Genomic DNA, 27,450 nt, shown 5'->3' on the forward strand with positions numbered 1-27,450 from the left:
ATTATTATAAAACAAAATCTTGCCATTACTCTAAAGTAAACTTATTTTTCCATTGTTAAAAATTGTTTTGAAAATAGTTTTTTTTAAGTAAATTTAATTAAAAATTTCTTTCATAATACATAAACATACATATGTAGGTATGTATGTATATACAATACTACTTTTTTATAAAAAACATTCCTCACATATTTTTCTTCCAGCGAAATTTCCTATTTCATACGCTTTCTCCTACCTTATATGCACCTCTAAACCGTTATTTTTCCAAAGCAGCTGCAATTTCAAAATGTTGTGTGTAATTTTGTAAATTATTGTGCTTGTTAACATGCCTGATAAAAATTTTTCTCAACCTAACTAATTTAATTCTAAACGCACCTTTACTCTTCTCCCAATATTTGTTTCTACCACTAGCAGCCATTAACGTTAACGTCTAAATACATATCTACATTTATTAAAAAATATTTATACTTGAATAATATGTATGTATGTAAATCCACTTACTGTGCCTAATCAAATTTTTGTTTTTGCCACTTCTGTTAATAACTATACATATAGTATCTGTATGTATGTTTCGTGTAACTGCTTAAACACTTTTAAAACACTTATTGCACTTTTTCATAATTTTTATATAAACATATGCACACTTATGCTTACAAACAAACACTAATTTCACTTTGACATTATCACACACACAGAGAATATGGAGACCGGTCAAGCGTTCGATTCCAATGCCATGACATTGACGCGGTTTGTGCTGCAGGAGCAACGCAAGTTCAAACATGCCACCGGCGATCTCTCACAATTGCTCAATTGCATACAGACAGCGATCAAGGCCATCGCCTCGGCGGTGCGTAAGGCTGGCATAGCCAAATTGCATGGCATAGCCGGCGATATCAATGTACAAGGTGAGGAGGTGAAGAAGCTAGATGTACTTTCGAATGAACTTTTTATCAATATGTTAAAATCGTCATACACCACGGCGCTGCTGGTGTCCGAAGAGAATGAAAATGCGATTGAGGTGGAGTTGGAGCGACAGGTATGTATGTGCGCAAAAGCCAAGTATATATGCAAATAAAAATAATTTAATGCAAAAAAATAACAAATTTCTATTTGCAATTCTTTTATACCTTGACACTACAGGGCAAATATGTGGTCTGCTTCGATCCGCTCGACGGTTCTTCGAACATCGATTGTTTGGTCTCGATCGGTTCAATCTTCGCCATTTATCGGCGTCAAACCGAAGGTGAACCCACCATACAAGATGCATTACAGCCGGGTAATAAAATTGTTGCCGCCGGTTATGCGCTTTATGGTTCAGCCACTGCTATTGTATTGAGTTTGGGTGCGGGCGTTAATGGTTTCACTTACGATCCGGCAATTGGTGAATTCATTTTGACCGATCCGAATATGCGTGTACCGGAAAAGGGTAAAATCTACTCGATTAACGAGGGTTATGCCTACGATTGGGATGCGGGCGTATTTGGTTATATTGCCGCTAAGAAGGATCCCAGCAAGGGTAAACCATATGGTGCACGCTATGTTGGCTCGATGGTGGCCGATGTACATCGCACCATTAAATATGGTGGTATTTTTATTTATCCTGCAACTAAGTCCGCACCAAACGGTAAATTGCGTCTGATGTACGAATGCAATCCGATGGCATTTTTGATGACACAAGCCGGCGGTTTGGCCAGTGATGGACGCATTGACATTTTGGATATTGTGCCGCAGAAAATACACGAACGCAGCCCCATTTTCCTCGGTTCCAAGCAGGATGTGGAGGAAGCGTTGAGTTACGTGCAAGCCGCGCAAAAGTAGCTGAAAAGCGCGAAAGTTTAGGTGCGAAAACACAGCTAAACATTTATTGTATTTGTGTTTTGCTCACGTTTGACTTATTACTGACTAAGAAATTGCCAATATAAGTTTATTGTTTACTAGCCTAAGATGATGATGCCTGATTAAGTTATATGAAAATGTGAAGACAATGGAAAAATTATATAAAAACAAAAATGAAAAATGCAAAAAAAAATTAATAGAAATTTAACTAAAAAAAATTAGGGGTAGTTTAAAAAATGAATAAAAAATAAAACTATTTTGTATAAAAAATATTGTTTACAGTATTTACTACATTAATTAAAATTAAGGACATTCCTTACACTCCCTATGTAGCTTACATAGGCCAAAGGTCAATTTACCGTTACTGATGTCATGTTATTTGGATTGTATACGTAAAGATTCCGATTTTTTATTTGTGAAGGGTATTAGAACTCCGGTAAAATAATTTAAAAAAAAATTAAAACCGTACAGAAACGATTTTGAGTCGATTTCTACTATACCCCAATTTCCCAATTCTCATTACGCCTCACAAGCGAGTTTTTTAATAGTTAAATATTGTGCTATATTAAAGTTTCAGCACAGTTAAACCAAATATGCTACGCTACAAGCATTCAAAAAGTCGTTTTGCAACACTATTACTCTAACGACAGAATTTTAGTTTGTACGCTAAGAATTTCTACTCCAAAAATATTTGAAAAACTTAATTCATGCTATTTAAAATTTTTTTATACGTTATTATACAGGTATAAATGTCAAACTTAATATTATATATATACACATATATGTATAACACTAAAGCACGCTTACTTGTGGCGCAATTACTTGCTTTTCTAACTTTAGTTTATTACTAGTATGCGTTGGCTTTATGCTTTGGCACAAATTTAAAACCAGCCGGCACCGGCCCCAATAACATTTCACTTAAGCGCACCCAATCAGTTGAATTGGGCGAGCTCATCAACGTTTCCATTTCATCACGTCCACGAAACTTTTGCGGACGTTGATTGATTTGTTGTGGCGGATTTGCCAATAGTTCATAGGGTATATAACGATACATGAACGATTGCCATTCGAGCAAAAAGCGACGTGTATTCTCCACACCTTTCATATCAGAGCCCCAATGTTCCAGGCCATAATTAACGTACGTACGTAAAATATCAAAACGTTGCATGGAAGTGGGATTCCAAGGCTTTTGTTCCCTAATCTCTTTGAAAATCCAAGGTTTTATTAAGGCACCGCGTCCAATCATCACAGAAGAAACGTGTGGCGCTTGTTCCTAGTAATTGAGCAACAGTAATTATTAATATTTATATTTATAATTACAATTTATTTCATTATATACCTACACTCTTCTCAATGTAGTCTTCAAAATTTAGTATATCACCATTGCCTATCACTGGTATATGTTTTACTTTTGCTGCACACTCCTCAATATACTGCCAGTTAGCGCTTTTCATGTAACGCTGCTCACGTGAACGTCCATGCAACTATTTATAATATTGAAAGTTATGTAATAAAAGCTTGAAATAAAAATTTACGTTACTAACCGTCACAGCAGCTGCACCCCATTCCTCCACTAATGGCATAAGCTCATGCGCTACACTCTTGTCGGCGTAGACACCGGTACGCATTTTCACTGTAAATGGTATTTTTGGCGACATTGCTGAACATGAACGTACAATTGTTTCCAATATATTTGTACGACGCATAAGTGCACTACCACCGCCATGTTGATAGATTAATTCAATGGGACAACCAATGTTTAGATCAATATAGTCGATACTTGCAGTCTCTTGTAGCAGTTGTGCGGCTTGCGCAATTATATTTGGATTATTGCCACATAACTGTACACCAAATACATCTTCGCTTACGTGTCGCTTCGTAAGCGCCCATTCTTGAGTGAGCCCCTTAACAAGTGGTACAGCGCAAGCCATTTCTCCGCATGTTATATCTGCACCAAATTCCTTGCAAATGCGTCGAAATGGTAAATTTCCTACAGTAGTCAGAGGAGAAAGTATCAGTTTTTCGGCGAAATCGACAGGTCGCTTTTGCGCTATATCACGTTCACCAGTTTCTGCGTCATCTACAACTGCACCAATTGGTTTCTCGGTGTCAGGTGAGTTCACTGCTTCTACAATTGCTTCAGTAGTGGTTTTATCTTCAACAATTGTGTCTTCAACAGGATTTTCGCTGTCATTCACCTCTCCTTTCTTTTTCCTTTCGTCACGCAATTTGTCGGCTTGGCTGACTAATTGTTTGCTGCGTGTGAAATCATACTCACGCTTTCGAAGTCTCACCTGCAGTTCTAACAATAATATAATTTTAATAAAAATAAATTAAATAAAAAATACAAAAAATTAACAGAAAAAGTTAATTTACCACTTGTTATTCCATTCATACTTGTGCGCGCTTTATTTTCGTCATAATGTGGTGACTTGATATTTCGTCCTTCAGCATCCAGATGCGCTTTAGCGAAACGGCAAGTAACGCCACGAGTACAAAATCCTATAGCGTCAAATACTGGACATTTTACACCAAGATCTTCGGGTTTCGACTTTAAGTATGCAGCTAGATCATGCACATACCGGCAATTTGCATGTGCACATTTTTCCAAATCCGGACCATTCATTAATGAATGACATAAGAATAGTGAACTGTCTTGCTTGAATACTGGGCGGTTCTAATTTGATATAGATTTTAGCAATATTTTTTGTTAATATATTTTTAACATGCACTCACTTTATTTTGACCACGTTTTCTTTCTTTTTTATTCGTTTTTTGATATTTTTGTGGTTTTCCATTCTCTGTTGCATTATCTTCGACAGATTTTCTTTTATTATCGTGCTCAACGGGATCTTGGTGTGCAGCATTGTTTTTTAATTCGGGTACAAGATACCTTTAAAATGATTTTTAATAAATTAACTGGAATATATTTATTTATATATTTTATCACTTACTCCTCTTTTATATAGCAAATTCCAGGCTCCATTTGTTTACTATTGTTTTGTGCGGCTGTAATAATTGCAATGAAAATGCATTGAATAAGCGGTAAGCACGTGTTGATAAAAATAGTGGTGAAACAGAGATGCCACGTTGTGAATGAAAACACAAAATACTTTTTTTTCATTTTTTTCATAATTTATAATTCCTATAGAACACAAACGTTGCTTTTTAGTCAAAGTACGAATTTAAGATTGAACAAAATTGAAATTCTTACATTTTTGACACATATATAAAATAGAAAAAAGAAAATTTTAAAAACAATTAGAAGACAGAATTTTTGGCAGAACATTTTTATGTACTCACCCGTTATCAGCAAAAACAGCTGATTTTTATTTGTCAATTTTATAATTTGCTGCTCATAGCACTTTTATTTTGCAACCGGCAAATCTTTCGGCATGAAATAAAATTATAAAATGGTACAACTATTTAAGTGTTTATTAAAAGCTGAAAGGAAGGTGCGTAATTTTCATTAATAAGTGCGTAAAATTCTTATTAAATTACTGTAGGTTGTACGCGCACACCTACGTAACGCTTTCATCGACAGTCTGCGTTTGACAGTGCGTGGTGGACACGGAGGAAATGGCATACCAAAATATGGTGGCATTGGTGGTCAGGGTGGCTGCGTATATTTTGTGGCTAAAGATGGTGTCAGTCTGCGCAATGTAGCACAGAAGTACAAAACAAAGCGTATAGCTGCTTCTAGTGGTGAAGACAGTAGTAAAGTGCGCATACTTGGACGTCGAGGTTTGGACGAGCGTGTCGAAGTGCCAACGGGTATACAAGTATATGACGAAAGTGGCCAGTTGTTGGGTGATTTAAATGAAGATAATGCAACATGCATTGCAGCAGGCGGTGGCACAGGCGGTTGTACGGGTAATAATTTTTTAGGTACACCTGGTGATCATCGTACGGTAAAATTGGATCTAAAATTGATTGCCGATGTTGGGCTTGTTGGATTTCCTAATGCTGGTAAAAGTACACTGCTCAAAGCTATTTCGAACGCAAATCCGAAAATTGCCTCTTATCCATGTAAGTTCTAGGTAAGGCTAATTCATGTAACAGTAATAATTTTTATTTTAACTTCAGTCACAACTATACGTCCTCAAATCGGCACTATAGAATATCCTGATTTACGTCAAATAACCCTTGCTGATTTGCCTGGTCTCATTGAGGGCGCACATGCAAATATTGGCATGGGTCATAAATTTTTGAAACACGTCGAACGTACTCGTCTACTGCTCATTATGGTGGATATATTTGGCTTCTGTTTAGGTGCACAGCATGCGAAACGAGATTGTTTGGAAAATATTTATGCGCTCAACAAAGAATTAGAACTATATGACGAGACGTTGTTAGATAAACCGTGCGTGTTACTGGTAAATAAAATGGATTTAAAAGGTGCTTCCGCTGTTTACAAAGCTATAAAACCAATTATCAATAATTTGGAGCATGGTTTGGAAAAATGTCCGGAAGAAATAAGACCATCAAAACTTATTAATATCGAACGTATTATACCTATATCTGCGAAAAACGAAAAACGCGTCGATGTTGTTAAAGAGGAACTGCGAGACGTCCTAGATAACGTAGCGGCGCGAAAATATGTGCCTGATGCATTGGAACTACGCGAGCAATTAAAAATAAAAATTGGTGAACGAGGACCAAAAATAACTTAATTTTATAGCGAAACTGTTATATTTATTTAAAAAGTGTAATAAATAAGAATAATTGTTTATTAAATAAGAAAAACAACTTTTGAAAATTATGCTGAGATCTCAGTTGATTTGACCATATCCATGATTCCTTAGTTTTTTAAATATCTATCTGAAACTTAGCACATGTGCTCTTTTCTCTAAAAAGTTATAATTTTTCAGAACCGCAGATATCGCACCATTCTATATCAATCAAAATCAAGTTGTATAGAAACTTTTGTGAAGGGTGTTATAGCTCGGCGCAACCGAAGTTAGTGTTTTTCTTGTTTTTTTTTCAATCTGGCAACATTTCTTACTTTTTCGAAAATGTGCCGTTACATCTATCAATTCGAATTTCTTCATATTATATTTTAAAATGTCAATAATTGTTCAATCAATTGTTTCTGAAAATAATTGAATTTCGTTTAAAACACAATATTTACGCAAATGGATTTGGATTTGGCCACTTGCCTATTTAGTGGGCTACAAACTGATTGTTTGCAGGACAAACAAGATGTTTGCGAAGAGAGTCGCTTCACAACAATGAATGTTCAAAAGCTTTTTGCAAAAGAAGTAATAGCATTTGTGCGTTGTAAGGAATTACGAGTACTTCCTAATCCCTTTGACATATCGGATGATTAGTAAGTTTTCCTATTTATTAGCCTATTATAAACCCTACTTAATTGATATATTATTACGACTTGACTTAGCTTTAAAAATATTTTTCGACTCGACAAGTGGCTCTTCCAGGATTTTTTACTTGTACTCTGTCTCCGTACCTACTATCGTCCAGAGCTAGATAATAATCGTATGCCATTCGATTTACGTGTACTAACTACGCTTACATACTTAGCGCATGGTCATTTTGGTGCATTACAAAATTTAGATGCTTTTCGAAGTTACGCAGAAAGTATTTTACAACGATGTGTGCCCGAGGTATGCCAGATAATAGTACATTTTCTCGCCACCGATTATATAGTGTGAGTAAGCACGCCAGATAAAATAATAGGTGATACTAAAAATTTAAAACTTTTTACATCCAGATTCCCTTCAAATTACGAAGAGACTTTGCATATTAAGCACGGTTTCAATTCTCGATACGGTATACCGCATGTAGTTGGTGTTATGGATTGTTTCCATGTACGTCTTTCTAAAGTGGCTGCAACACAAAAGCAAGATTTTAAATGCAAACATGGCAATTTAGCAATTAATGTTCAAGTGGTAAATAATATTTTGTATTTGTGATTAGCCTTATAGTTATGTAATTTGAATTGCTTTCTTCTAAAATAGGTTTGTGATAACAAATATCGTTTCTTAAATGTGAATCCCCGAGTGCCTGGTGGAAGTAGTGACATATTCGTCTGGAAACATAGTCACATATATGATATTATGAAAAATCTCTTTGTAACGGCACCTGCATGGCTAATTGGTAAATATATACTTATAAAGAATCTTAGTAGTAAATTAAAAAATTTAGATGTTTTTTCCAGCTGATCGCGGTTATAATTTAGATGATATCCTAATTAATCCTTATAGAAATCCAAGATCTCTACCGGATTTTCGATTTAATGCATTATTAGAAGCAATGCTTAGCGTGTTAGATACTGCTACTATTATGCTTACATCCCGTTTTCGGTAGGTTTCACGAAGCTGCTAGTTTAAGTTATAATACGTACTTATATCTATCTCATCATTAATATAGTTGCCTCAAAACAGTTTTGCCTTACAATCACCAGATTGCTGCAAATATTGTCACCGCCTGTGTGACCATACATAACTATTTGCTTTCCAAAAATTGTGCCATAGATGAACAACTGATGTCAGTGGTACCCAAACGTAAACCACTGCCAAATGCAATGTGCGAAGATATATGGACAAGTGGTCACGAAAATCGGGAATATATTAAAAAATATCTGTATGGACTAAATTAATAATTTCAAAAATACCTGAAATTGTCATAGAGTGGCATTTAACAGTTACTTTTAAGAGGCAAAGAGAACTTATTTGTTGTGTTGTACGAAACTACATTTATTTTGTGATTCTTTTGTACTACATAATTTTTTATTAATGTGTGTTATCTTATTTTTGTTTTTTTGTACTTGAAATGCATATTAGTATTTTTTATACTCATGTATCCACTATATTTTACGTGAAAGAATGTAACGTAAATTTTGAAGTCACTATATTTGTGTTTGCTGTTTCTTACTATCTTCAGACATGTTGTTACATTAAAGTTATATCTTTATTAAACTACTCATTATTGCCTTAATTCTTGAATGTATTTCACAAATTTCAAAATGTTTCAATTTATCTATAATCCACACGTCAGAGAACGTGTATTATAATAATACCAATATAATAAAACACATTCTCTGCACACATGTCTCAAGTCTACAAATTTATAACATTGGCTCAATTTGGAGAGTTGAAAATTTGTACTCATTTGTACATGKCAACTCTACACGAAAGCTATTCGATGTCCATTGTCAAAAATGACACTAGTCAAAAGAGAGAAGAACTTAATGGTGTTAGCTGGAAAAATTTGCACGTCTCGTGAAAAAATTTTTAAATTGCCGAAAAATAGTGGAAAATTTGAGGAATAAAAACAAATTTTATGTGCCTTTGCAAGTTAAAGTGGTTAATTTGTGTTTGCATTGCAATTTGTTAAGGAAAATCAGAAATTTGTTTGTGAAAAATGTGTGTGAAAATCAGATTAACATGTAAAAGGTAGCAGAGGTCCCTGCTTGTACATATACAAAAAATTCCAAGTATATAAGGCGCCGTGCAAAAACAAAAAAAAAAATTAAAAAACTGCGCGCAAGGGGGAGACAAAGAATAAGAAGAAGCACGAGCCGAATTATATACGAAAACGTGTGCCGAATACATAGCGTAAACAAGTCGAAAAAAAATAATAACAAAACAGAAAGTGCGGAGAAATAGAGCGGCAAAGAGAAAAAATCTACCGGCTACGTTGAAAACGTGCGACGGCGGCGTTGTGAGTGTTGTGTTTTGACTTCCACAACGCCATGTCGCAAAATCAAAACAAACATTTACAACAACAGCAACAACTTGAGCATCATCAACTACAACAACAGCAACACCACCACCATCAACAACAGCTCTTACACCATCATCATCAGCAGCAGCATCAGCAACAACAGCAACGACAATGGCATCAACAATATCAACAGCAACAACAACAGCTACATCATCACCATCAGCAGCAACAACAACAACAACAAGCACAATATGCTGCTGCTGCCGCAGCACATGCACATGTTGCTGCCGCCACCGGTATGAGGAGTGGTAATGGCATGCCTGGCATGTTTGGAAATACACTAGGTAGGGGTGGTTGTTTATATGACACGAGTGGTGGTAGCCTCGTTGGTGGTGGCAACGGTGGCGGCGGCGGAGTCGGCGGCTTTGACCTTGATATGGCTGGCCATCATATAGGTAGTGGAAATGCCTCGGCAATTACGGCCACGTCTACAGCACCAGCTGTTGGTGTAGGCATTGCGGGTGGCGGGGTGGGTGGTTATTTGCCTTCACATGTCAATGTTTCTTCTGTCGCCGGTGGCGCGTACAATGCCGGTATGTCTGGCATGCCGACTTCTAGTGAAAGTGGAAGGAGAACAAGTGTGGGCGGTTGTGCATACACACAGGCATCGCAGTCACAACCACAGCCGCCACCACAGCAACCGCAGCAGCAGCTACAACAACACACAATTTTGCCACCGGAAAGAATAAAAATGGAGCCACTGGAGCAAATTCTCACACCAACAATCGAAATGGAAGAATTGATAATAAAAAGTGAGTAAATATTGCGTATGTGCTACTTCAAATTGTTTACGTGATAAATATGAAAAAAAAACTGAACTATTTGTTAGAAAAAAGGACTGAAACAAAATTGTGTTTATTATCGGTAGTGCATTTTAAACTAAAACAAACACCAAAACGACCATTTTTTTGAATAAAATATACATATGTACGTATATCATTTGCTTATACATACATATATGTATATGAGCATCTATGTACACACTCGCATTTTAAAAATCACATAATGCAGTATTTGCTTTTATCAGGTATTATCATGTGCTACTTCGGCTTCAAAACTGATAAACCATTTAAAAAGCCAACTTTTTTACAATTATGTATATTATTTGAAATTATGCTATTTAAAAATACATACAGATATCACATATCACTTCCTATAGAAAAATAGTAATATTTAAATGCTGACACTAATATCACTTGTTTATATCATTACTTTGCGGGAAATGATAGAAAGAATTATGAAACCTAGAAAAAACACATCAGGATACTTAAGATATCGAAAAATTCTCTGCTAAAATCGTCAAAGAGGCCTTCAATTGTAGGATTATAGGAATAAAATTGAAACATTTGAAGGAATTGTACCTACATATATTGCACATGATCTCAATATGGTACGCTGCTACAAAGGAGTTGAGGTTATGTGCCGATCCGTTCAGTATTGCTGAAGGAATACCAACTAATTCTATGTATTTGTTGCAGATAGTGAAAGATATTTGGAAATGATTATCACTTGAAAGTTGTCTGGATCTTATGGATCCTATGACCTGGAGATATGTTGCTAGGTTGAAAAAACCGAGACTCTTCATTGAAATCTATATTATTTTACTATTTTGTAAAGCTTTGAAATCATTTTAATTAATTCGTCAACAGGTTATAATAAGTTTGCCACGAAGCTTCAAACATCCAGAAGGAAAGCTCAGATACCCTATAAAGTTTATATATAAATGATCAACGTGGCGAGCTGAGTCGATTTAGTCATGACCGACCGTTTCTGTACTTATACATAAGCTAGTGCCTCAATTTTTCAGATACACACATATACATACGTATGTAACCCTTTGAGTCTTTGAATTAAAATTAGATTGCGTGTCTGTGCTTAGCACGAACCTGAGCAAATTATGTATATTACAGTTTGGTAAACATGTAATAATAATTGTAGCAGGTTGAAAATAAATAAATCAACGAGCGTCTAAAGTCTTTAAACCTGCACTTTTTTGGAAAACATATTTTTTTATAATTTCTTTTCCACTTAATAAGCAGTTTCCATATGTAAAATTGGGGTTTCTTCTAAACTGACAATCATTGCAACATTTTTATAGTATTCTTCTTACATTTACTGTTTTTAACGCTTCCAATAGCAGATATTCCGCATGTAGACATTAAAATTGTTATTTGTTTAGAGGTCTTACCATTTCTTCCTGAAGTAATATCTTATCTCAAAAACATTTGTTGATAAGATAATATCTTACAGCACGACTTGAGAGTATCGAAACCAGTATATTTTACAAAAAATGCGTGTTACCCTTAAATCAAGTATATATGAAATTCTTTTAAACCGGTATTAAATTCGGGAAAAACAAAATGCTGAGTCATCATTCAAGGGCTAAAATACTTAGACTGTTTTGTAATCTCAAACTTTGCCAGTTTCTCAGTTTTCCATACCTTATACGGATATTTTAGAAATAGCGTATACGCTCAAAGTATACTACAGCAACAACATAAATGAACACTGTTCTGTTGGCAAAGGTGTAAAAAGTAACACATTTATGTTTAAAGGCAAAAACAATATTTTTTTTACATCAAAGCTAGACTTCTTTTCAGTCTATATGAGTCAATATGTAACAGAATGTTGCATACGCTTGTTGTTCGGCTCAGTCTTTTTACGAGTAGATGTTGATATAAAATGCGTCTAAAGTTTTAAAACCTGCTGTAGAGGAGCTACAGAGAAAAGTCAAGCCAATTATTTTCTATTGTGTATTCTTCAGATGGAGGAATGGCTACGCTTGCCAAAAGCAGGTTAAACTGCTACTTATCCAGAACTGATCCTGACACACCCAATGTATGTCCTGCATGTAACGAGTCCCCGCATGATACAGACCATCTCTTTGCATGCCCTACAAACCTCATTCATCCAACACCCTCCTCCCTGTGGTCCGACCCCGTAGAAACAGCACGTTTCTTTGGCCTCCCGTTAGATGACCTCGACGACAACACAAATGACCACCCTAACGGGGACTAGATAACCGTTAAAACAACAACAACAACAACAGCGTTCCTCACCGGCATTGCGTTCCCCATTGCACTGCAGACTATACCAACAATATCACTAATGCTGCGAAGTGTCCTCTAATGCTCAGAGAAGAACATGCCGATATTCTCTTCTCCTTCATTTGCATTCTTGAAACTTGGATTTTGCCACGCAGAGACTGGTAGGAAAGACTTTTTCTTTCCTCAGCTTCTCGCTAGAAGCGCAGTGAGCTTTATCACGTATGGGTCGAAGCTGGGAGCGAAGTTTGAAGATGAGTTTTCTGTAAGAAGCTCTAAGTGAATTTTAGCTTTAGGCTACCAAACCACTGTAGTGCTTTTTCAGACAGAAGTGACTGCTTTAAAGGTGGCGGTAGACAAACTGTTACGAAGTGCAGCATCTTTCAGAGAGATGAGCACAGCAGCAATACTAGGGTTGTGCTAGTTAATTGAGCACTCGAATCTAGTCAAAGAGTGTCTGCCCTCACTACAAATAGCATACAGTTAATTCATCATCAGACTCGTTTAGGTTTCTAGTCACAGCGCAGTCGCTGGGAACTGCATAGCCGATGAGCTATCCAGAAGGGACACCCTTGCCCCGCTTACATCGGAATGAGACCGAGTTGGATCTTCATTGGTGGTGCGACTGCAAAATTCTTTTGGCCTACAGTAGAATGCACGACATCTACTGAACTACTTGCTCTGAGCAAAGTTCATCATGCCACAATTGTGTTAGTTCTTACCAGACCTTGTCAAATAGGTATTATTGATTATTTTGATTAGAAATATTGATAAACGCTAGTTGTGGAAGTTGTGGAAGTTGTGTGGAGGTGGATGAGGAGAAAACATCCAGGCTTTTTCTCCTCCATTGTCTACTTTTTGCAAGACTGAGGCTCAAACATCTTGGTAAACTTACATTCGGCGAACCAGAAAACATGCTCGAAACTAACTTTAACAAATTTGCGATAGACTTACAGCGATTTGTCAATTTGTAAGGTTCTTATGATCCAGTATATAGAAGTTTTTCAAGTATCACAGCGGTCCGGCGTTCTAAGCTGTCCAAGTGAGATAACTATTGGGTTCTACCTGTTAACTTAACCTACACGCCGCCATTTGTATGGGCAAGATCTGGTAGTAGATTTGTTTTTAGAGAGAAAGCCGCAATCACTCCAGCGTAGAGAATCTCTTTGTTTTAGGGCCGTTGGAAATCGCGTGTAATCCGGAAAGCATATAATTTGTTCTCGAGTTTCATTGAAGATATATTATATATGTATATTTTACTTAATTCCGTTGTCGATAGCTCAAAATTACTAGAAGTGCAGAAAAATCAAATCGGCAAAACGATTATACACAAATTTTCCAAGATTCGCATACAAAGTACCTGCTTAAGTTATCTTATTTCGTTGGTGCCTAGTATAAATATTTCTTCAAATTATTCCATTTATGAAATTTTATCTTTGCACATTTTTCGTTTTTTCTTTCGTTCCTTATCGCTAATGACATAAGCAGAGTTCGGATTCTAATAGATGAATTGAAAAGCTATTATATAAAATGTATATATTATGTACATACGTAAATCTGTTTGTATAGAATCATTTGTCAAAGAATCAATATGAAATTTGAATTCTTCATAAGATGTCTCTTCTGCTTTCTGCATGTTCTCTGATAATTTCCACGCAACAAAATTCTATAATGTGTATACCAGAAAAATCTACACAGAGCAACGTTAGTGCAAAAATATAAAAACAAGTAGTGGAAATTATTGCTCTATACCAAAATGGTATATTCAACGCCAAGACCCAACCCTCGGCACAAACCAATACATTATAATAATGCTTCGGCGTTGTCGTTTTTCGCTCGTCGACTATAGTCGACATTATGCTACATATATATATAATAATGCTCCATATAACATCTATAGCTATATATACTATATATTTATATTTGTATAGATATTACGCAATACATATGATATAAGCGTTGTGTGCGCTTCGCTTTGGCATCTTCTTCAATTACTACATTAAAGTTTGTTCGAAAAGTTTTACTTGCTCGTTGAATTTCAATAGTCATACTCTGTGTACTTTATATATACGTTCTTGTTTTTGTTGTTGTGCTGGTTTTCTTGCTCGTCTTCTGTGTGTGTTTTTTGCATTCGTTTTTTTTTTTTTTTGTTTTTTGGTGTTTTTTGGTTTCAGCTTTATTTTCAACTTTATGTTGCTCATCCAACTCCATCTTTTCCATCTCTATCCAAGCAAACCCATCATTATTTATACTCTGCATGGCATACGCCTGGCTTGGGTCGCTTTTTTTTCTTTTTTTTTGTGTGTATTTAGGTTTCTCTCACAGCACCCGTACAAATTTCAAATGGGATTACGTCTGACTGCACTTCATACACACACACTCTCCCTTATACCATATACACTCCTTACCATACTATATATTATACATAACACATTTTATTTTATCTGCTTTTTCCCATATACCATCGTAATTATTCCTAATAAAGTGTAAATTGAACATACCCAAATGGTAGAAACCCAAACCGAAGGCAAAACTAAAACGCACGAAAGTAAATTGTAATGATTTTGCAGAAAATGTAATAAATTGTGCAAAAAAAATTACAGAAAACAAGAAAGAAACCAAAATCAAGCAAAAGCTTTTCATAGTTTCCATAGATTTCAACGTATGATTACGCTTCGAAACCAAGTGGGATTATAACCACATTGGTTGTGTGTATAGATTTTGTTATAGCTATACATATATGTATACCTATATAGTAGATATATTCGCTGGTTACACATAGCAGATGGAAATACAATATTCTGCAGAGATATTTACACGAATTGCCGCACAGCGACATCTGTAACTACATATAGTCTCCCTATATACAGTATTAATGTTCGCTTTATAGAGCGTTTTACTTATAAAGACTTATACGATGAGTCCAAGTGCACTCTACATTCATATATTATATATAAGTAAGTGCAAACATCGGTTTTTCGGCTGGCTGTATGCATACCTCTATCTCTAACTGTATGGATATACTATATATATAGTTTTTATGTCTGTATGCGTGCATCTGTAATGCGAGTTTTCAAAGTATCCACCATTGTATGGGTAGACACTAGCTGTGTATTGTATAGGTAGTTGGCTGATTTTATAGATTGGTTAGTTGTTTCGTTGGTTAGCTGTGGCTCCATTGCCTAACTGCCTGACTGTTTCGGTGGTTTGCCTGGCGGTTAGCTAGCTTGCTAGCTAGCTGGTTTTATAAATCAGTGGCGTGCCAACGCCTCCCATTTAATGTCCGCCACGTTGCTACGTTGCTACGTCGCAAAACAGCATTCTCACATTTGTTTCGGCAATCGTGTCGTCTGTAAGCCGGTCGGTCGGTTTCATATCGTCGTTCTACCATCGTCGTCGACAATACAGTCGCATTCGTATTTATCTGCCATTACAATCAACTTTGAACGTCGTCGTCGTCATCATCGTCATCCAACCAAGCAACCAACAAACCAAACAACCAACCCAACTGGATTCGCTTCAACAAAGTATTTTATTTCTATAGCATGTTGTAGCTACTATATAAATACAGCTAGTATGTGTAGACGTTCGTTACCTACCTATAAGTATGTTTTTGTTTGCGTTTCTTTCTGCTGCTTTTCTACTTCGTATATGGATGCTTGATTTGTTAGCTCTGAGCTCTGTGCTCTGTGCTCCAACGTGCTTTCAACTACATTGTTCTCTGTATCTGTACTTTGTACAATGCCTGTCTCTGTACATACGTCGTCTTCTACACTTTCCATAACAAAATAGAATGTATTCAGTCTCTATCCATAGCTATACTTATATATCATCATTGTATAGCTTGTAAGTATACCAACTAACTTACTATACTTTGTATATATGATATAGTTGCTTGTTTCTTTATTGGTCCGCCGCCCTACAATACCATACCATTATGTGCCTCATCCTACACATTCGTTTTTGCCAATACGAAATGGTATAATAAATTATAATTATTATCATATTAAAATCGTTCTTCTTGCTGTGTAATAAAATGACAAAATTTTCACATTTCTATCTCATTCTGCAGTTGTCCAGCTATCCAGCTATACCAAATGGCACAACGTACTGTCCGTCGCTTTTGTCCGCATAGCTATAAGTAGAGTAGATAGTAAGTTAGATACATTTTATGAAACCATAACCCATACATATTACAATAACAACACAAATACATATCTTTTCTATACATACATACATACCATATATAAGGTACAGTAATTTTCAAAATAAGATAAAAAAAACCAAAAAACATTCTAAATTGATTACTTATTCGTTAGCTGCTCTGGGGCAATGATTTCGCTTGGCATCTACTGTACCGTACTCGTAACTCGTGCATCGTAGTACTCGTCGTACATCATACGGTTTTGCCGTCTTGTTTGCGCGCAACGTCAGTGTCATTTAATTTTATATATCCAGCCACCTTAAATAGCCATTCAATCGATCCAACTGTTTTCTGTATAACTATATATACATTTGTAGTTGTTATCTCTTTCTTTTTTTTTTTTTTTGCTGTTGTTACTTTGATTTTTGTGTCATATTATAATAATACTTTTAATTTATTTTTTAATTTTTGCTTATTTGTACTTGTTCCAGCATATTTTGATTGTTGTGTCTTTATTTTTCGTTTTTGTCTCATTAGTTTGTTACTTGCTCGTACCGTTACTTTTTGCAGCTTCAATGTGTTTTGTTTATTGTCAATAAGGTTAACGCCTGTTCCACTTGTACATTCATACGTTTATGTATGTATCTCTCAAATAACGGTGCTTCAATATGAGTGTTTTGAGATGGTGTGATTTTATGTATACCTTCAAATTGTTTCGACATTATTCGAGAATATTACGGTGTTGCATTAAATAAGAGCCATTTTTTTAACCGATCTTATGATTACACCGTATACACTATACACGAAATTTTGTCAGAGAACAAGAACAAATTTTAGTCAACGAAAATTCCTTTACTGTTTTTTAAACATTCCCCGTTAGGATCTATATATACATGAGTTTGTCTAGGCACTTTTGCCACTCTAAGTGAGGTTCCTACAAAGCATGCGTTCTGAACCCGTCCACCGCCTCTTCTGGTGTCGAAAAACGTTGAGTACTTAGTTAATTTTTTGTACTGGAATAAAAAGAAGTCTTTCGGTTCTAAGTCAGATCCCAGTCGCACCCAACAAACTCCTGGAATTGTTCAGAAAACGGGACCTTTGTGACCATATGTGATGTAGGAGAGGGAACAATAGAACATAGGTCGCAGTGAAAAGCCTCAATTATTTTCTATCTCTTTAAGTCAGGATTATAAGTCCAAATCCGAAATCCACGTTTCAACATCTGTCATGATTTTATAGACGTCTTTCGAAGCATCACTTTCGTATTTTTTTTTACACTACTCTCGATTAATCGTCACGAGTCATTTTGTGAGCGATCGCCCAGTTTTGTGAACTCCAACGTGAACAAATGTTTTTTACAATCAAAGGCACATGCAATATTTAATGTATGCTAGTCCCACGAATGCCTATAGTTGTCTCTATCTCACGATAGATCACATGACAATCTTGCAGTATCAGTTTGCGCACAGCGTTAATAGTTTCTGGCACAACAACTGATTTGGACGACCTTCACGAAATCTCTTTTAGAGTGATCTACAACCTCGATTGAAGCCACCATACTATCGATAAACACTGTTCTTGATGAAACTTAATCGCCAAAAATTTAATAAAGGTCATCGATGAACTGTTTCTGTGTTAAATTGTAGTGCAAATTGCATTTTTACCCGAGATCAATATTTTAAGTTATTGTAAACCACACAAATAGCACTCGGTATTTCAAAACGTTCCGAGTATGTGTAGCATCTAAAAGGCCAAACTTTACGATAAAGTTATCAGTTGCCAGATTGCAACAGTAGGGTTGCCAAATTCCATAATATAAAAGGCAACCTACATATATTTTTTCTGACACAATCAAGAACGGAAATAAGCACATGAGAACAAATGAAAATTGTTTAAGCCTCAGATTGTGTACATTTTTTACAAAACCTTTTTTGAAGAAGCCGCTAATTAAACAAAAATAAAATTTTTTACTAGTCCTTCAAAGATTTACATTTATTTATATTAAAAGACCTCCATCGCCAGACATCTCTTTTCTGAGGTCCTGAAGGTCGGCGACGGTATCATGGGAATGAAAAGTTTATCAAAATTAAACTCCGGTCGCAAAAAAACAAGATTTTCCTGTTTGCAAGTGGATATAAAGGGTTATATAGTCAATCATTTAAGAAACAGTTCAGTATTTAATAATTTTAGGATTTTCTCAGATTTTTGGTCGCCTAGCAACCCATAAACTCCGTTTACATGTGAAAAGATCTGAAATGATTCTTCAATTTTAAATAATTTCTAACTATTAATCGATAATACCTGTTTTGTTCTCAGGATACAAGAACCTAAATATCGCCCATTTTCATGACAGTCGATACTATCCGGTAAACTAACCTTCGTCCTTTCCGGCAAAGGATTTTCAAATCGACAACAGTTCTTGTAACTATTTGTGAAGTTTTCTATTTCGCTTCAAAACTAAAGATCGAATGTTTATAAGAAACTTAAAAGGATCGAATCTAATATTACTGTATTATAAATCTACAATAAATACCAGAATAATAATTTCGGAGTTTTGTTTTTAATTTCTAACAATGTATGGTATATAATATTGCTCTAATACATAAAGTTATTTCTGGTGATGATCACATATACCAGTGGTGCAATAAATTCATAGATTTCGCTGAGTCTGATATAATAAGTGTAAATAGGTATATATGTATTAGATATTCAAATTAGTCTATATATCTCCTTGTAACACCTCCTGATATTATTCAAAAATTGACGCATTCTAAAAGTTCGAAATTCCCTACCTTTCGAATACCTGCTGTGAGCCGACTAGTTTAGCAATGATCTTCGTAGGATCCTTCACTACATCGCAACGCAAGCAAGGACATCGCTCGATTGATATAAGTGAAATCCTGAGAAAAACATAACGGGTGATCCAAGTACAGGTACTTGTTTTAATAGCCTTTACTCAACTTATGGTCAACATAAAAGGCCCACTGAGCATACTGTTCGCAACACCAATACCCATCTTGAGACCCAGCATTCATTACCTTGTGAAGCCATCTATATGTCGATTAGTGCGTTAGAATCGGCTATCTTTATCGATTGTCCAGTGAATGATGATGAATTTCATGACATTTTATCGATTGGAAGTGAAGTTATTGCGTTTTAAGTGTCAGTATGTTTTTGTTATGGGTGCGAAAATGAGCTTCGAACAAAGAGCCAACATTGAATTTTGTTTTAAAGTTGGGAAAACTTGTATCGAAACGTTTCAATTGATGAAACAAGTTTATGGCGATGATGGCGATGATGGCGATTATGGCCTATCCAATAGCAGAGTGCGCGAGTGCTTTTAACGTTTTCAAAGTGGTCGTGAGGACATAAATGACGATCAACATGTGGGCCAATCAAAATTCGTGATCACTGGAAATTCCATCGAAATTATGCGTGAATTCCTCAAAAATCAGCCGAAATCATAATTGAAATTGATAGAAATGGAATTGAACATCTCCGAAACATCGATTTATCGAATTTTGATAACATTTTAAAGAACACTTCGGTGAGCAGACAATTTCACCTTTTTGGCCGGTCGATTGGCCACCAATATTGTGTGATATCACACCGTTTGAGTTTTTCCTGTGGGGATACCACTTAAATTAATGTCTTGGAGCAAAACATCACTCGTGTCATTCGCCAGTTACCAGTCGAAATGCTCGAACGACTCATCGAAAATTTCACTCAACGGCTGGATAATCTGAGACGTAGCTATGTTACTTCGTATGATAGTAAACATTCGTCATTAATTTTGAAGTTTCTATGTTTTTTGCTTTAAAAAAGTAGGAAACGCCGAAATGGATCACCCCTTACATTTACTAGCCGATTCACGTTGCAATAGAATATTTTTTTACACAGCATCTGCACTTCGGTGTAAGCTTTACGGTACTGAATACTGCCAGTTAAATTTGAGCCAAAAAATAAATCGATTTGCGTCATTCTGCAGATTAGACGGACGCCAGTAAAATTGTAAGGTCATTACAGCCAAGAATTTTTATCTATACATGTTTAAAATTCTTTTAGTAAGTACGTTTTTTGGAATGAATTTATCATATATTAAGGGTGTTATACTCACAAACTTTTATTGAATTATGATATTGTGGGCTCGATATCTAATTTCTAGAGATTACATAAATACAGATAGTCAGATACATAGTTGTATTTTCATATATAAATATACACACATATAGTATATGTATATACAAAATAAAATATGCATTAAGTATTTCTATATCTGCTTCAAGTCCAACGAAATACAAACAACGGTTACGTTAACTATGTCTTTTATGAAATATGTATGTATGTACATAAATATTCGATAGGGCGCATCCTTCATTATTATGACAGCTTATGAATAGTTAGGGTGGCTAACCACTCACAAAAGTTCCGGAAATTGTTTTTGGAGAAAAATATAAAATCAGAATTTATTTCATCAGATTAAGGTACGTTTTTGCACAAATTGCTTTTCTGTATGTTCTTTTCAGTCGAGTTTGCGAAGCTGGAATTTTTAAGCAATTTGTAGTACATACATACATATCTCATATATGTCGAAAAATTTCTCTCTTGTGTCATTCAGCAGTGAATACAATAAGCATTTTTTCGTTATACTATATACTTATACAGAAATCACAAATCATCTTCTTTTTCTATACCTCTTACGTACAATATTTTATTGCACTCCATGACTTATCTTTTTGGAAAGGTATCCATAGTATGGAATGTAGAACGTAGTGTAACGCATCATGAAGATGGCTAAAATCAAATTGTTTTGTTTTAAACAGTAAAGATATTGGATTTTTATCTTACTTAGTATTTTCGTTTTTTTTAGTGCAATTTAAAGATGATTTTTTTTGTGTTACGTGAATGGCCGCGTTCGACAAATTTAATCTTTCAGCAATCTCTTGAGTTGTTAACACAATGACGATTTGCTGCGACCAACAACTTTACTTTTTCCACATCGACTTCAAAAGGTCTTCCAGGACGTGCTGTATCCTCAATATGGAAATTGCCGCAACGAAGTTCGACATTGGCTTCGGTCAACACATCTTCACCGAACACATCACATAATTTTCGCCTTGCTTGAAGGACATTTCTACCCTATTGATAGTAAAACAGTAAACTATGCTGAAAAGACTTTCTTTTCCATCTTCGATAAGGCACCAAAAATACACTATTCCAAAAAAAATAAAAAATTAAAATAAAAAAAATTCAAATATTTATATAACGATAAAGTGGTTAAGTGTAATGTTGGCTGCGACAAAAATCAATAAGATCAGCTGTTGTCAACAAACGATATTACTTAGTGTACGACCCAATAGATGCTGGAAAAATATGTTTGTACAATGCGTTCAAAAAAGTTTTCGTTTTTCCAGGTATGTTGGAGTGTATGGAGTAACCTCTTGTTGATGTTAAATGTTTTATTGACATTTAGGCTTTCATTAAAGCCGAAACATTCCCCATTGAATTGGCGTTCGGTGACTATGAGTATCCTAAGTAACAATATGGTTTTCTTGTGTCTATTGAGTACTTTCTCTCTTACTTTCGAATGGCGTTCAGGTTCTCTGTAAAGCATATCCTAACCCAAAATCCATAGCCAGAAAAGAATCCAAAAACCATCATGTCAACAGTATTCTGCAAATTGAACGCGCGGAAAAGTTACGCACTGCACATAGTATTATATAATTATTATTGTTATGAAGACAATATACACATGCATATACTTAGATGTTATGCTCATTTGTTCTTAACTTCGTATTAGAAATAAATTTACTTTAGATTTCATGATATTTCTGAAAAATAATTGGAAAAATCCTTTCCGAAAATAAAAGTTTTTTAGATTATCATCACGTTTCTTAAATTATAAGTATATAGTTTTTCTTTATTATCTCTTTTTATTCTATAACCGTCATATATCTGTATTTGTATGTCGCATTCTTGGTTTCTATCATTCTTGATGAAACGGTTGGAGTTATCTCATCTGAGAACTTACCTTCAGAACTTGTTTGAAGCAGTAAAATTCAAAGCTGGTGTTGAGTATGATATTGAAATTCAACTTCATTAACTCAGATAATATTCTATCTTCAGCCGGTTAAGATGTAATATGTTTTAAATGAAATAAAATTGGTCAGCTAGTCTGGAAGAAGCATTTTTTCGGCCTCTGCTCTCAAACAATCTCAATATTATCTTAATGAACTTAACAAAAAAATTTTAGGCTGTTGATTTATATAGTACATCATCTTTAATGTCAATTAAAATTTAGTTCATTGATTGATTCATTGACTTCTGAAAAAAAAAAAAGATTATACAAAAAATCAGTAAAAATGGAAGTCTATGTTTTGTCGGACTGGTAACAGAACCATCATCAGACAAACATATGTAAGAACAATAAGAATTAAAAAAAAATACAAACTGTTTTGAAACATAATAAATATATTCATTAAACACTACATATATTCATACTCCTTATCAATAAATTTAGATTTTCTGTTAACCTAATTAAGTTGTATTAAGGGGCGGACTTAGTGTGACAGCGTAAAAATACTATTTTTGGGAATTAAAAAAACTGTTTCACCAATTGTTTTAAAATTTTTAGGGGAAATTTGTATATCTCTTATATATACGCATTAAAAATATTGATGAAAAGAATTAAATATGTGTTTAATTATACGAAAAAATCGTCCTCTTCTGCTATAGGCATGACGTTCTTCTGCGTGGCTGAAGCCAAATAAACAATTCTCAACTAAAAGATATTTTCCGTACAACCGCTCACGCGGCTATACCCGAGTTAAGTTCAGCGCGCCAATCGTTTCTTCTTTTAGCTATTTGGCGCCAGACCTATACGCTTCGCTTCCTTATCCAGTCTGGAAAAAGCAGAACTAACCGCGCCGTTGTTGAGGCCAATGATATCATCGGTGTACTCCACCAACTGTACACTCTTATAGAAATACCGTTTTTATCTAGCTCTGCAACTCGTATTATTTTCTCCAGCTATAGATTGAGGAAGTCACAGGATTTGGAGTTTCCTTGTCTGCAACCTCGCTTGGTATAGAATGCCTCGGAGAAGTCTTTCCCGATACTGACGGAGCTTTTGGTGTTGCACCACGCCAGCTTACACAGCCGTATTAGCTTTACGGTGATGCCAAGTTCAGACATAGGCAGTTTGCGTTCTTACTATTCGAACCTCATCATCGACGGGCAATGGAAAATCTATTCCATCGTCATCGATAGGGAAATCGGGTTCACCATCTTCATCTGCTATACTTTCACTGCCGTTCAGCAGGCTGGAGAAGTCTTGACTCCATAACTGGAGTATGTTCTGAACATCAGCCACTAAATCACCACTTTGGGATCTACAGGATTATGCTCCGATATTGAAACCTTCCATTTGTTGCCGCATATTTTCGTAGCATTTTCGAGCATTACCTCTTCAATTGTGTTTTCTTTATCGATTTTCTCATTTTATCTACTGTTTTTCCTGCTCCTTCGTCATCAATCAACTTCAAACTGTCAAAATGGCCGTTGAGCGATGCTTCATACAAATTCTATGAGCATGAAGTTGTTTGACAGTTCATCGGCGTTTGACGTAAAAAAATTCGTTTTAGAAACTACATCTATGAAAGTGTTAAATCATATCAACTTTGAAGACAATTACAATTACTTAGATACAGATGTACATATATAACATTATTTCATTTCTTTTGTTCTAAGATAAGGTTGTTGTATTGTTTCAACTCAAGGTTGTTTTGATGTTTGTTTGTTCAGGATTGTTTGCTGTAGTGATAGTGCATTTGTACTGTTTCAACACATGGTTGAAGAAGGTTAAAGAAAATGCATCATACGTTCCTTAACTTCAGGAAGCTGTGCATTTGTTGGATCTGCCAATATCGGCTCACTAAAGCATATAGCTGTCAATCCCAATCAAGTTCTTTTATTAACAATTCTTTGATTAAAGAAATATTTTTATTCGAAAGCAACGATCCAACTCACTCTTTCTGGCACAATGGATATGTAAACAAGCAAAATTGTCCGTTTTGGGACGAAGAGAAACCTGAAGAGATTCAAGAGCTGTCATTTCATCCTAAAAAACATTGGTTTGGTGTGGTTTGTTGACCGGTGGAATCACCGGTGTTGTTGCTGTAATGGTAGAATTCTGCCGAGTTGACAGTCCTTGGCCGGATAAAAATCCTGGTCCGTTCCGGTTTTCGTAGACCCGACTGTCGTGGGAACGGGTACATATGTCTTGGACCCGCTATGACAACCGACTATTTGATGCCTGAAATTTAAGCTCGTGATCTCGGTGACATTTGGTTTCAACAAAACAGCGCCACTTCTCACACATCGCATCAATCAATCAATGGAGTTATTGAGAGATTGTGTGATATCACATCGTTGGACATGTAAAGTCTAAATATGCGGACAATCCCGCTTAGGTTCAGGCCTTGGAGCAAAACATCACGTGTGTCATTCGCCAGCTACTTGGATCACCCTTTATATTAAACTTAAACGCCTTCTAGCAGCTATGTCTACACAACTGTACTCGCCACACGGAAATTTTGGCACCCCAGAGATGTATATACAAAGTCGCAAATATAATTCGGTTATCTCGTTCTTTTGGTTTCGTTCCAAGTTCCAAACACAGTGTCAATCTGTGAACATACAGCTGCTGCGATGGTTTCAATGATAAGTCATTGCATAACTCAGTGTGGCGTCAGAACAAAATCCCAGCACACGCTCATGATTTTTGCTAGTCTCAGATTACATCAAAATTAATTTTATATAGCACAAATTCAGTCTCAAACATTTAAGGGTAGTTCCAATTTTCTCTAACCTCAATTTACTGCTATGTTTTTTATTTTCATCTAAGGCAGAAGAGCAAAGTTTTCAACTACCTTTAGGGAAAGCAAATTACTATCGATTTAGCTATGAACCTGTGTTAGAGTAAATATGTATTATGTATGTATGTACAATATACATATATAAGGCGGCAGCAATCTTGTGCGGCTTTTACACAGCTTCATTTTGTGTTTTATTGTTTTCTTCTTCTTCATCATCTTGGTTTTGTAATTTATTATACAAGTTCTGTTGTTCAACTCTTTATAAATTGTTCGGGTGTGGAGGCAAAACGCTCTACACTTGCTTCCCGATAAGCTACAACAATACAAACTGTCTTCCAATGTTTGTTTTGTATGTGCTGTGTGCTTATGTATACTTCTTCTTAAGTATTCTACGGATAGCAATGGTCGATAGTGCCCTTATAAGCCTAACAATCTCATCCATTATCCGGATTTAAATATCCCTTTTCCTTTGAGCATACATATTTTTGTAGTTGTTTGCACCCATACCGCAAAGGCCAAACGAACAAACGTACATATTATATTTGCCTGTGTAAATATATGTATGTATGCATGCATATGTGTGTGTGTGCATTGGTGCTGCTCGCCTGTATTTGTTGCTGGTGTTTTATGCGAAATTGAAGTAACAAAATTTTGTTGATTAATGACTTCTTCGACTCTCACCCCGCATTTACATGCCTGCAAGTCGTCTACACTCGTCTCAACTCGAATCGAATCGACTCTCCTTGACTTGACTTGCCTTCCCTTATACAATACTTAGATTATATGGCAACTTTTCTTGCCGCTCTTACCGTCTATGTATTATAACTCGATTATATTGTATGTATATATATACTATAGATATCTATTTGCTTTTTGTATGGATGTGTGTATATCTGTGTATGTTCCTGTGTCTGTATGGCTTCGGCAAGTTGTTACGAACTCACGAATGAGTCTTATGTCGAATGATTTTCATTTTCTATGTTTCACAGCCGAACCCACAGATGATGCGTACAATAAAGTTAGTACGGTCGATGAAGCCATTGCTACAGGAAGCACAAATATGAATCCTAACGCTGGTTATATGAATTTTCCTAAGCATTTACAACCATATCCTCAGCATCAGCAGCAGCAACAACAACAACAACTGTTGGAACACCAAAAACAGCGCCAGAAATTGCAACATCAACAACATGCATTGCAACAACAGCAACATCTGCATCAACAACAACACCAACATCTGCAGCAACAACAGCAACTGCAGCAGCAGCATCAACAACAACAACGTGAGCAACAATTGCAACAGCAAATGTTATCACACGATGCCATGGCCGAAGCCGGCTTGTTAACAGTAAAACTGGAACCGCAAATTCATATAAAAGAGGAAATGCCGGAAGCGTCACAGAATAAGGTGAGCTAACAATGCAGTTAAGTCATTAGAAAGTCAGCAAATATTGCAAATCTTTTATTGTCACTATGGTTTTATATCAATTATTTTGTTGGCTTGATAAGTGAAAACTTTGGTTAGTTATGTATATTTTTTTAAATATATTAATTTTTGTTTTATTGTTTTTATCAATTTTTTAATTTATAATTTTATTTGGTATAGTTTGAAAAAAAATTAATTAAATGCCTTTAACTATTTTTGTGTTAATGTGGATTTTATTTTTTTATTAATATAATTTTTCTCCTTTTTCAATGCAAATTTTAATTTCCTACCTTTTTCAATTGAGTTGTGTACATTAATTTAATTAATATTATTATTTTTTATCATTAAGAATTCTAATTTTCACTTTAATTACTTTATTTT

General features: G+C 35.4%; 5 protein-coding genes across 11 annotated transcripts in view; 4 read left to right on the forward strand and 1 right to left on the reverse strand.

The window, feature by feature from the left end:
• The window catches only part of LOC108968694 (fructose-1,6-bisphosphatase 1), an 8,822-nt gene extending 6,850 nt beyond the window's left edge, over positions 1-1,972 (forward strand). For both annotated transcript variants that reach the window (XM_018932868.1, XM_018932869.1), the window contains 2 exons: positions 693-1,033; positions 1,138-1,972. In XM_018932868.1, coding sequence (XP_018788413.1) covers positions 693-1,033; positions 1,138-1,815 — 1,019 coding nt within the window. In that variant the 3' untranslated portion in view covers positions 1,816-1,972. The remainder of the gene's footprint in view (positions 1-692; positions 1,034-1,137) is intronic.
• A 360-nt stretch (positions 1,973-2,332) lies between these two features.
• Positions 2,333-4,918, reverse strand: LOC108968681 (tRNA-dihydrouridine(47) synthase [NAD(P)(+)]-like). Of its 3 annotated transcripts, XM_018932842.1 has the most exons (7): positions 4,788-4,918; positions 4,570-4,726; positions 4,210-4,510; positions 3,899-4,135; positions 3,378-3,823; positions 3,177-3,317; positions 2,333-3,106 (listed from the first exon to the last, which is right to left on the reverse strand). In XM_018932842.1, exons 1-7 carry the CDS (start codon positions 4,817-4,819, stop codon positions 2,681-2,683), a joined length of 1,740 nt encoding a protein of 579 aa, XP_018788387.1. In that variant the 5' UTR covers positions 4,820-4,918; the 3' UTR covers positions 2,333-2,680. The 3 variants fall into 3 exon arrangements, with proteins under 3 accessions (XP_018788387.1, XP_018788386.1, XP_018788388.1); XM_018932841.1 differs by having other exon boundaries at positions 3,378-4,135; XM_018932843.1 differs by having other exon boundaries at positions 2,939-3,106; positions 3,173-3,317; positions 3,378-4,135.
• Positions 4,919-5,120: 202 nt separating this feature from the next.
• On the forward strand, positions 5,121-6,513 carry LOC108968682 (GTP-binding protein 10 homolog). The gene is made up of 3 exons (XM_018932844.1): positions 5,121-5,288; positions 5,340-5,862; positions 5,920-6,513. Exons 1-3 carry the CDS (start codon positions 5,247-5,249, stop codon positions 6,504-6,506), a joined length of 1,152 nt encoding a protein of 383 aa, XP_018788389.1. The 5' UTR covers positions 5,121-5,246; the 3' UTR covers positions 6,507-6,513.
• Positions 6,514-6,891: 378 nt separating this feature from the next.
• Positions 6,892-8,774, forward strand: LOC108968686 (putative nuclease HARBI1). 3 transcript variants are annotated; one of them, XM_018932851.1, is made up of 6 exons: positions 6,892-7,162; positions 7,232-7,501; positions 7,565-7,742; positions 7,812-7,950; positions 8,012-8,156; positions 8,224-8,774. In XM_018932851.1, exons 1-6 carry the CDS (start codon positions 6,969-6,971, stop codon positions 8,450-8,452), a joined length of 1,155 nt encoding a protein of 384 aa, XP_018788396.1. In that variant the 5' UTR covers positions 6,892-6,968; the 3' UTR covers positions 8,453-8,774. The 3 variants fall into 3 exon arrangements, with proteins under 3 accessions (XP_018788396.1, XP_018788397.1, XP_018788398.1); XM_018932852.1 differs by having other exon boundaries at positions 8,238-8,396; XM_018932853.1 differs by having other exon boundaries at positions 8,258-8,376.
• A 273-nt stretch (positions 8,775-9,047) lies between these two features.
• The window catches only part of LOC108968691, a 41,934-nt gene continuing 23,531 nt past the window's right edge, over positions 9,048-27,450 (forward strand). For both annotated transcript variants that reach the window (XM_018932859.1, XM_018932860.1), the window contains exons 1-2: positions 9,048-10,331; positions 26,633-27,051. In XM_018932859.1, the coding sequence (XP_018788404.1) occupies positions 9,548-10,331; positions 26,633-27,051 (1,203 nt within the window). In that variant the 5' untranslated portion in view covers positions 9,048-9,547. The remainder of the gene's footprint in view (positions 10,332-26,632; positions 27,052-27,450) is intronic.

The sequence above is a fragment of the Bactrocera latifrons genome, unplaced genomic scaffold, assembly GCF_001853355.1.
Source record: "Bactrocera latifrons isolate USDA-ARS-PBARC rearing strain unplaced genomic scaffold, ASM185335v1 scaffold_225, whole genome shotgun sequence".
In the NCBI taxonomy this organism is placed as follows: Eukaryota; Metazoa; Arthropoda; class Insecta; order Diptera; family Tephritidae; genus Bactrocera; species Bactrocera latifrons.